This window comes from Gekko japonicus, unplaced genomic scaffold (assembly GCF_001447785.1).
Source record: "Gekko japonicus isolate JY-2015 unplaced genomic scaffold, Gekko_japonicus_V1.1 scaffold1642, whole genome shotgun sequence".
In the NCBI taxonomy this organism is placed as follows: domain Eukaryota; kingdom Metazoa; phylum Chordata; class Lepidosauria; order Squamata; family Gekkonidae; genus Gekko; species Gekko japonicus.
Window position 1 is genome coordinate 329,518 of NW_015172604.1, and position 9,562 is coordinate 339,079.

General features: G+C 50.8%; 1 protein-coding gene across 3 annotated transcripts; it reads right to left on the reverse strand.

Annotated features, from left to right (window-relative positions):
* Window positions 1-1,235: 1,235 nt before the first annotated feature.
* SURF6 (surfeit 6) lies at window positions 1,236-8,388 on the reverse strand. 3 transcript variants are annotated; one of them, XM_015421598.1, is made up of 5 exons: window positions 8,341-8,388; window positions 5,891-6,146; window positions 4,704-4,952; window positions 2,900-2,985; window positions 1,236-2,001 (listed from the first exon to the last, which is right to left on the reverse strand). In XM_015421598.1, exons 2-5 carry the CDS (start codon window positions 5,982-5,984, stop codon window positions 1,321-1,323), a joined length of 1,110 nt encoding a protein of 369 aa, XP_015277084.1. In that variant the 5' UTR covers window positions 5,985-6,146; window positions 8,341-8,388; the 3' UTR covers window positions 1,236-1,320. The 3 variants fall into 3 exon arrangements, with proteins under 3 accessions (XP_015277084.1, XP_015277086.1, XP_015277085.1); XM_015421600.1 differs by lacking the exon at window positions 8,341-8,388 and adding an exon at window positions 8,147-8,328; XM_015421599.1 differs by lacking the exon at window positions 8,341-8,388 and adding an exon at window positions 8,137-8,328.
* Window positions 8,389-9,562: the final 1,174 nt, after the last annotated feature.

The following is a 9,562-nucleotide window of genomic DNA, read 5'->3' on the forward strand; positions in this document are numbered from 1 at the left end:
ATTTCATGGCCCTTTAACTCTGCTGGTCACAGGGTTTTCCTTCATGAATCTGAGCGTCTCATTTTATAAATATTACTTTAAACAACAGTGTACTGCACCTAGTGCCCACTAAGCACTAGATTGTCTTTCTTCACTGACAGCTGCTTTGAACATACTCACTGGCTGCCAATTTTTTGAGTTCAGTCTAAAAGGCTGGCACTTACTTGGATAATTCTTCAAGCCCTGACACCTACAGACCTGCAGGGCCACCTCTACACCCTCAGCCCCAATGGAGAGCTGGACAACAGGTTTGATTCAATGTCCCGTCTATTCACCAGGTGCAATCCAGGGGAGGAAGCAAAGGGGATTTCTTGGAACTTTCTTCTAGAAGAGATCAGGAAAGGGGTTGCCATCCTTCCTTCAGTTTAGTAAGGGATGCAAGACATCTTGGTTGACGGCTCGAATTAATTTGAGGGAAACGAATTTGGGGAGCCCAGGCAGGCTTGTGAACACTGTCAAAACCTCATCGCTAGTGTTTTTGCATGTTTTATTTATTGGTTTATCTTTGCCTTCTTTGGCAATAATTCTTGGTATTGTATAAATTGGTGGTCGAGAAATGGTTTTAATAAACAAAAACCTCACTCTTCTCTCACCAATTACTAACGAAGAAGAATAAGAGTTGGATTTATACCTCGTCTTTCACTCGGAATTTCAGAGCAGCTTATCTCCTTCCCTTCCTCTCCTCACAACAGGACACCCTGTGAGGTAGGTGGGGCTGAGAGAGCTCTGAGAGAACTGCTCTTGAGAGAACTGCGACTGACCCAAGGTCACCCAGCTGGCTGCATATGGAGGAGTGGGGAATCAAACCCAGTTCTCCAGATTAGAGTCTGCCCCTCTTAACCACTACACCAAACTGGTCTAGTAACTATATTCATTCCCCTCCTCCTTCCCCACTGCCCTAGTCTGGTAAAGTTGCTTCTTCAAAAAAAAATGTAAAAAACCCCTCCATAGGAAATTTGACACACGTACCCTATTAAGTGGCTAATGGTAAAACCAGGCTTGTGTTTTTTAACACTGTAGCAGGATGAGGAATCACACAAACAGGAAAGTTTGTCTGGTGTTCCCCTCCCCAGTTGGACAGTGAGGAATACATGCTTGTATAGTTCTGTATTCTGCTGAATCATAGCCAAGGAGGTTTGGGTCCAAAATATAAACAACATCGAAGACATTACAGACAGTAGTTTTATTAACAGGTCCCTCAATAATCCACTTTGGAACAAATAAAGACATCCGCTAAACTCAGTTCATCCGAAGCAGGTGAAACCATCCACTAAGTCTGGCTCATTTGGAGCCAGCTTTTTCTAGATCCTCAGGCAAGACACGGCCCCTCTTGCGGGCCTTGCTCTTCTTCCGCTCCATCTTGGCCAGCTTCTTCTTCTGGAGGTTCTTGCGGCGCTTGTCCTGGCGCTGCTGCATCTTCTCCACCACTTGCTCAGTCCGCTTTTCCCACTGCTTCTGGCGCTGGGTCTTGCGCTGCTCTTTCCGCTTAACGGCCTTCTTCAGCCGGTTCTCATCGTCATGAATCTTGACACCTTCAGCCTTGTAGAGGACATTGGTCCATCTCATCTTGGTCTCCAGCTCCTGGGCCTTCTTCTCATCCTTGTCCTTCAGGTCTTCCAGCTTGTTCTTCCGAACCTCCAGCCGACTCAAGAGCTGCTTGTAGTTCTTCCCTGTCAGTGGGGTGAGGTTGCCTTTCACAGTCTTCCTCTTCTCTTTCCTCTTCTCCGCTTTGCTCAGCTGCTCTTCGTGCACTTCAACCTTGTTGAAGGCCATGTTGGACTTGCCATCGTTCTTGGGGGCCGCGAGCTCCAAAATGGCCCCTGTCGACACCTCTCCCGCTCCTTTCTTCTCAGTTTTTCCCTTCACTCTTAATTCTTTTCTCCGGCGTTTCTTTCTCTCCTTCTCGTATTTCCTCCGCTGCTGCTTCTTCAGTGCAGCCGGTGACAGCTGTCTGGGCCTTCCCTGTTAAGAAACAGGAACTTGAAAAGAAAGCAGAACCACTTATGGGACCAGAAGAAAGTTTAGCTATTAAGAGGCAGGGAAAACCATGTCCTTTGCACTTTAAAAAAAATTTGCAGAATGACACTAAACTCCACAATGTGTATAAATTACACAAATGTGCTCAATCCACATGTTTTGGCTTATTGGCCTAATTTATTCTGCCTGTCCTTGTAATGAAGAGAAACAAGGAGGCATGCAGCACAACCTCTGGACAATGCATTGACAGCTGAGGTGCAATGCTGTGAGAAAAGAGGGAGGGGGAGAAACACATTAACCAAGATCATCAGCAAGTTGAATTCTGCATTTCATATCATACTGGGGGTGTGTGTGTTTTACACACAGAATACTGGAAACAGATATGTTCTGAACTATAACAACTCCCATCACATCTTCTACTCAGAATTCAGGTAATGTTGCAACCAGTGTTCCCTCTAAGCTGAGTGAGTGTGAGCTAGCTCACCGTTTTTTAGCCTCCGGCTCACACATTTTTGTCTTAGCTCAGGAAGTATGGCTCCAGAGCACACTAATGTATGCAGTAGCCAAATTGCTCGCTCACAACTTTAATGCCAGCCGCTCACAAAGTAGGATTTCTGCTCACAAGACTCCACACCTTAGAGGGAACATTGGTTGCAACAAAACCTTCTTTAGTTTATCTCAGTTGCAAAACCTATCCTTGTGCAGGGTTTGGAATGTTTCAGTTAGGATCCACATAGTAGACAGAAAGCAGCAAAGTGGTACAGAATTCCTAGGATAAAGACTGGTGGGGAGAGGTCCAGAACCACGCATCTAAACTGGTTTAACCATCAGGCCCTTCACCATCCTTTGAGAACCATTATTTTAACAACGGTGCAGACCATACCTGACCCGAGACTTCTTGTATTTTCTCATGCAACCTCTGACGCAACAGAGTCATGGTGGAGAAGGAATCGGGCCTGCTCTGGCTACCTGCATGGAAAAAGAAGGGCGGAGACTCTTTAAGCAAAAAGACAGGAGGCAGCGGTAAAACCAAGAAAGGGCAGGTTCTGCTTGTCTGACACCAGACACTGCCTGTCCTTCAGCCAAAACAAGAAGTCTACTGTGGAAAGTGAAGAAGACAGCTAAGGATCTTGGGGTACCAGAAACCCAGTCCTGCACCTGTCTAAAGAAGCACATTGTCCCACTACTCCTTCCTGCAAGTCTTCCAGTTCACCCAGCATGGAGTTCATGGACTCGGGGAGCTGGAAACCAGGGTGTGCACTTCCAGCTCTTCAGGAGAAAAAAAACCCAACCAAAGCAGAGGTGGTGTTTCTCCCATGCACAGCACAGCACAGGACCTTGCGCAGAAAGGGGACACATGTGGATGTGCACCTCAGGGTCAGGGCTAGGCCCATAGTGCCGTCCCAGAGGCAAAGAGCAAAAGGTGTCTGTTCAGTTTCCTGATAATCTCAGCTCTTCCCCCCCCAAAAAAAAGCAAGTTTCTAGTCCCTGTGGTTACAACAATATGCTTGTTTGTACACGACCAATCCCTACTAAACTCTCAGAAGCTAGCAGGATGGTTGATAAGATGTATTTAAGGAGGGGAGAGAGAAGCAGCACTTTCAACATCCTGCATAGCTCTTTGCACAAATCTGGATAAATTATGCCAGAGTACAATTGTATACTCGGACACACAAGTCGGCTCCATTTCCATAAACAATAATAGAATTCAGCTCATCTTGCAGCGGAATTCCCACCCCACCTCCAGCATCAAATCCTTCACCAACCATGCTGCGGATGGCGACAGGTGGCATTTTCTGCTCCAGCACCAAGTCAAGACAGCATGTATAACACACTCCAAAATTCACTTAAGGAAATGCTGAGTATGATGGACTAGCAAAAGGCCCGTGAAAATTCTAGGGCATCGCGTCCCATTAGCCGCAGGTTTGCTGTGACTTCCAAAGCTTTCTAGCAGACAAGGAGCGTCCTCCTCCCTCTGGTGCTTTCTCATGACGATCTCATGACCAGGAGGAGGGGCGCTACTCCCTTAGTTCTCTCCACGCGGCTGCCAGAGAGCCCCAGAAACTAAGGCTCTAGGGGTGCAGAAGGCAGGGATGCGTGCCTGCACAGAAGACCAGTCGATGGGAAGTGCAATCCTGTTTTGCATTCCCACCCACCAGTACTTTCTCCCCAGTATTGCCCTGATCTTCTCTCCACCCCCAACACCCTGTTTGTCTCTCTTCCAGTCCCTCCCCCATGCACTGAATGGAAGAAAACAGAGAGATGTGTACTTGGGGGGGGGGGGCATGGCTGAGGAACAGTTCTTCGCCAACTGGATGAGATCGGAGCTGAGCTTCTGTTTCTCCTCCATGGGCACGGCCAGAGGCACAAGCCAAAGGGCTCTTGCGCATGTTTTGTGGCCCACGGCTTGAAGCTGAGGCCTGGAGGGAACCAGAAAAGGAGATCCAGGACTAGCCCAGAACGTGGTGTATCGTACTGTGTTTTTTCTTCTTGTGCATTCTGTAAGTTCTTAGGGGTCCCCGCCAGGGAGAAACATGGGGTGAAAACACTCTAAACAAATAATACAGCCCCGATGACCACGGAGAATCCAGCCTGACCCCATCTGCACAGCTCCCACCATGGCTCTGCGTTTTTTCCTGTCCCACCAGCCCACTCCCTGCTCTTGCTCACTACGGAACCATCCTCACCTGTAATGCCATTCTGGGCTCCGCTCCCATTCCCCCCAGCAGCAGCCGGCCTGCGGGCACCGGATGCAACACTGACCCCAGGCCCTGACTTCTTGGCATTCGCTGCTGTTGGCTTAGCCTGTGCTCTGAAGGCGTCAGTGACTGCCGGCTTGCCCGGAGGGGCACCTCCCACGCCCTGGGCCTGCTGCTTCAACTTCTTTCTTTTCTTCTTCTTCTTCGGCTGAGCATCGTCCTCCCCTGACCCAGGTCCTGGGGAAGTGGGAAGGCAGAGAAGTGAGTTGCATTTCCTGCGAGGGAAACAATCTAAGCCTGTCTCTGGCATGCCAGGAAGGACAGGACAGGGAGAATCTGCCTCCAGGACTAAAGGGACCCCCCAACAGCCCAGAAGACCTCCACCGATCGGGGTGGCCCTTTCCCTGTGCCCTGAAAAGAAGACAGGAGACCAACTGGACCAGGCTGCTTAGACTACCCAAAACAGCCAAATGCCCAAGACAATTGTCTGTCGCTTGCTGTTTTTTTGGAATTAAACTACAAACTATTTTTTGGCAACTAAAGAGAAAGAGTGGTATATACTTGCATTAAATGCAGAAATAAATGCCCCAAATTCTGGACAAATTAATTTACTATAATTTCAAAGAGTTTCACACCAACGAGAGTGGGAATTACCTGGAGGAGGAGTTTTCCTTAAATCTGCTTTCTGAGACAGGTTTTTTTAAATGTGAAAGATATATATACTTATGTATTTCTATCAAATTATATTCTGCCCTCCCTGCGAGCGGGCTCAGGGCGGATCACAAACAAATTTTGAGCCACTCAGCTCATCCCAATGAGCACACAATTCCTGTGAACCTCACCACGAGATGCTTTTCTTTAAAAAGAAGGGCAGCAAATAAGCCTATGAATGAATAAATATTCACTCAGGAAGAATTCAAGTGGCTAGCCCTCATGATCCTCGATGTCACAGCAGCTTCAGAATTCCACAAATCACCCAGTTTTGGAGCAACAGCTCTGTTTCCAGAGGGCACTGTGCAACTGTGTTTGCTGGAAATGAGCTTGAAGGCCAAAGAAATTCATTTGTCCCAAGTTGCAGTATAACCACTTGTGCCTAGAGGAGCTTACAGCCTAAGAGGCAGCACATTTGGTAATACAACATCCATGAAGACCAATGTGAATCTCAGAAACTGTACCGAATTTTCTTTTTCGTGGCTCCTGCACTTCCTGGGCGCAAATCTTCTTAGCCAGTTGCTGTAAATAAGAGTCTTTGTTGGCTAAACTGGCCATTTCTGAACAAGGCCTTGTGAAGGGGTAACCCACAGTTTGTAAGAAAAGCACACGGAAAGATAACAGCCCTCAGGGCCAAACGCCTCAAGGAGACTCTTCCTGCAGCAAGGAGGCCACCGCACGGTACTTATCTGTCTCTCATCACGAACGTGGACATTAACCCTAGAGAACAAGAAACAAAAATAAATGTCAGCAGAAGGACACGTGTTGTGTGGCAGGTCTTCAGTGGCAGCGCAAGGAGAAAAGCAACAAGAAAGGAAAGGTGCCAAAAGGCCTTCAAAATGAGTGAACCAGAGGCAGAAACTCCAGCTGCCTCCTGATCTCAGGTACACTGAGGCAGAAAGACTGGGGGGTGGGGGGGGGGTCTGAAGCAGAAAAACAAGGTTTGAGTCCAGGGCACCTTGACGACCAAAAAAGTTTCGTTCTGGGTATGAGCTTCTGTGTGCACTCAAGCAGGGGCGTAAAGGCGCCCCTGGACTCCTTTAGGCAGGAAGGCCACTCCAAGCCGGAGGGCACCCCGTTGCGTTGCCAGGAGCTGGCCCGAGGCGATCTATCGGCAGAGTTACGACCAGTGTTCCCTCTAAGCTGAGTGAGTGTGAGCTAGCTCACCGTTTTTTAGCCTCCGGCTCACACATTTTTGTCTTAGCTCAGGAACGATGGCTCCAGAGCACACTAATGTATGCAGTAGCCAAATTGCTCGCTCACAACTTTAATGCCAGCCGCTCACAAAGTAGGATTTCTGCTCACAAGACTCCACAGCTTAGAGGGAGCATTGGTTACGACCTCGTGAGCCCTCTGCCGAACAGCGCTGCTCTCCGCCCGCTTGGGCTCACGCACACTCAAGAACCCACGCCCAGTGCCCTTCCCAACTGGATTCTATGGTGTGAACGGGCCAAACCCAGTTGGGAAATGCCCAGGCTGAGAGTGCGTGTGACGGCAGCCGTGCTCAGCGCGCCACGCGGCCCGCCTGGAAGCACCCGCGAATCCGTTCCGCTTCCCTCCAAGCAGACACGCAGAGGGTCGGGACCAGTGTTCCCTCTAAGCTGAGTTAGTGTGAGCTAGCTCACAGTTTTTTATCCTCCGGCTCACATATTTTTATCCTAGCTCAGGAAGGATGGCTCCAGAGGAAACCGATTTATGCAGCAGCCACATTGCTCACTCACAGCTTTAATGCCCGTAGCTCACAAAGTAGAATAAGAACATAAGAGACGCCAATGTTAGATCAGGCCAAAGGCCCATCCGGTCCAACACTCTGTGTCACACAGTGGCCAGAAATACCAGTGCCATCAGGAGGTTCACCAGTGGGGCCAGGACACTAGAAGCCCTCCCACTGTTGCCCCCCCCCCAGCACCAAGAATACAGAGCATCACTTGGCCCTAGACCGAGAGTTCCTATAAGAGCATAAGAGAAGCCAATGTTTGATCAGGCCAATTGGCCATCTAGTCCAACACTCTGTCACACAGTGGCCAAAAATACCAGGTGCCATCCGGAGGTCCACCAGTGGGGCCAGGACATTAGAAGCCCTCCCACTGTTGACCCCCCCCCAAAAAAACACCAAGAAGACAGAGCATCACTTGCCCCAGAGCCCCTATCTATACCTTGTGGCTAATAGCCACTGATGGACCTCTGCTCCAAATGCTTATCTAATTCCCTTTTGAAGCCATCCATGCTTGTAGCCGCCTCCACCTCCTGTGGCAGTGAATTCCATGTGTTCTTGAAAAAGAGCAGTTTCTGTCAAAGGTCTCTCAGCCCCGCCTGCCTCACAGGGTGTCTGTTGTGGGGAGAGGAAGGGAAAGGAGACTGTAAACCGCTCTGAGACTCCCTTGGATAGTGAAGGGCGGGGTATAAATCCAATCTCTTCTTCTTAATTGGCATATTTATGGAATTTAAAGGTATAAATGCTCAGTTGTCTACAAGCAAAATTTCAAATACACCCAATACTAAAGCGAGAGCAAGCTGCAAACTGCTGTACTCTATGCTATTTTAGCATGGTTCATTCATTTCAAAATGGCTCAGGCCCAAAGTCTGCAAGCCTACTAGCGGCCTGTGGCTCACAAGACCCCCACAGCTTAGAGGGAGCATTGGTCGGGACCGCGACGGAATCCAGAGGACGCCTTTCCCCCGCTTCCCTGCCCGCCTGCAGACTACCGACCCGCCGGGACCTGTGCTGGGGCTCCGCCGGCAGGCAGGGAAGAGAGCGGGCAAGATCCCTCCGGGGTGGGGTGGGAGGCCGTGTGCCTGTGCCCGCCCAGGGCCGGGGAAGCCCCGCCAGCCGCCGCAGTCCTTGCCCGGCGCGTCGCGCCAAACCCACGAGGCGCCCCGACCGGCTGGGCTCGCGAGGAGGAGGTAGGCTTACCAAATTCCGGCGGGGGGACGGCTGCACGTGCTGCACCCGCCGTCGCCAGGATGTGACGCTCCGCGTCGCTCTGGCAACGGGACGTTTAAGGCTAATCCGGGGTGGAGATTCCAGGATGGGCCCGGGGCTCGCCCACGCTGGTCAGAGCTGGGAAGCCGAACAGGGCCTCGGGCCCCGGTCGGTATTTGGAAGGGAAGCCACCGGCCGCGACAGCAGAGGCTGCCCGCGGGCCCAGCTGCAGCTCTGGACGCCGCTTGCCGGGCGGGTTTTGCATCGAACTGGCCGCGACTTGGATCGCGAAAGAGGGAAGGGTTTAAAGGGGGAGGGTAAAAAGGTGTTCCCTGGAGGGTTAGGGCTGGCAATGTTCCCTCTAAGCTGTAGAGTCTCGTGAGCAGAAATTCTACTTTGTGAGCTTAAAAAGGTAAAGGTTCCCTTGCTCGAAAGCCAGTCGAGTCCGACTCTAGGGTTGCGGTGCTCATCTCCGTTTCAAAGCCGAAGAGCCAGCGCTGTCCGAAGACGTTTCCGTGGTCATGTGGCCGGCATGACTAAACACCGAGGCGCACGGAACGCTGTTACCTTCCCACCAAAGTGGTCCCTATTTATCTACTTGCAATTTCTTGCTTTCGAACTGCTAGGTTGGCAGGAGCTGGAACTAGAGATGGGAGCTCACCCCGTCTTGCGGCACCCGGGTCTTGAACCGCTGAACTACTGACCTTCCACAGCCTGCAGTTCAGCGTCTTAACCACTTGAGCCACCGCAGCTCCAGGTTACCGGCCTTAAAACTCTGAGCGAGCCATTTGGCTGCTGCGTAAATTAGTCTGCCCCGGAGCCATCCCTTCCCGAGCGGAGACAAAAATCTGTGAGCTGGAGGCTAAAAAACTGTGAGCTAGCTCACACTAACTCAGCTTAGAGGGGACACTGGTTAGGGGAGAATCACTGGAGTCTGGCCCCGCCGGAGGACCTCCTGATGGGCCCCTGGGCTTTGGCCACCGAGTGTCATAGAGGCTTGGACGGGAGGGGCCACAGACCTGATCCAACGTGGCTTTTCTGATGTTCTGAGTCATAGCTGGGCCAGCCACTTAGAAGAAGAAAAAGAGAAGAGATTGGGTTTATACCCCATGGCCCTTCACTACCTGAAGGCGTCTCAGAGCGGCTCACAAACTCCTTTCCCTTCCCCTCCCCGCATCAGACACCCTGGGAGGCAGGTGGGGCTGAGAGAGCT

Bases quoted from the DNA above. Each gene is read 5' to 3' on its own strand.
- SURF6 (XM_015421598.1), bottom strand. From the start codon at position 5,984: ATGGCCAGTTTAGCCAACAAAGACTCTTATTTACAGCAACTGGCTAAG. The intron at 2,986-4,703 runs GTGAGGATGGTT...TTTTCCATGCAG, and splicing joins AGCCCAGAATGGCATTACAG to GTAGCCAGAGCAGGCCCGAT. The intron at 2,002-2,899 runs GTATGGTCTGCA...GTTTCTTAACAG, and splicing joins TACAAGAAGTCTCGGGTCAG to GGAAGGCCCAGACAGCTGTC.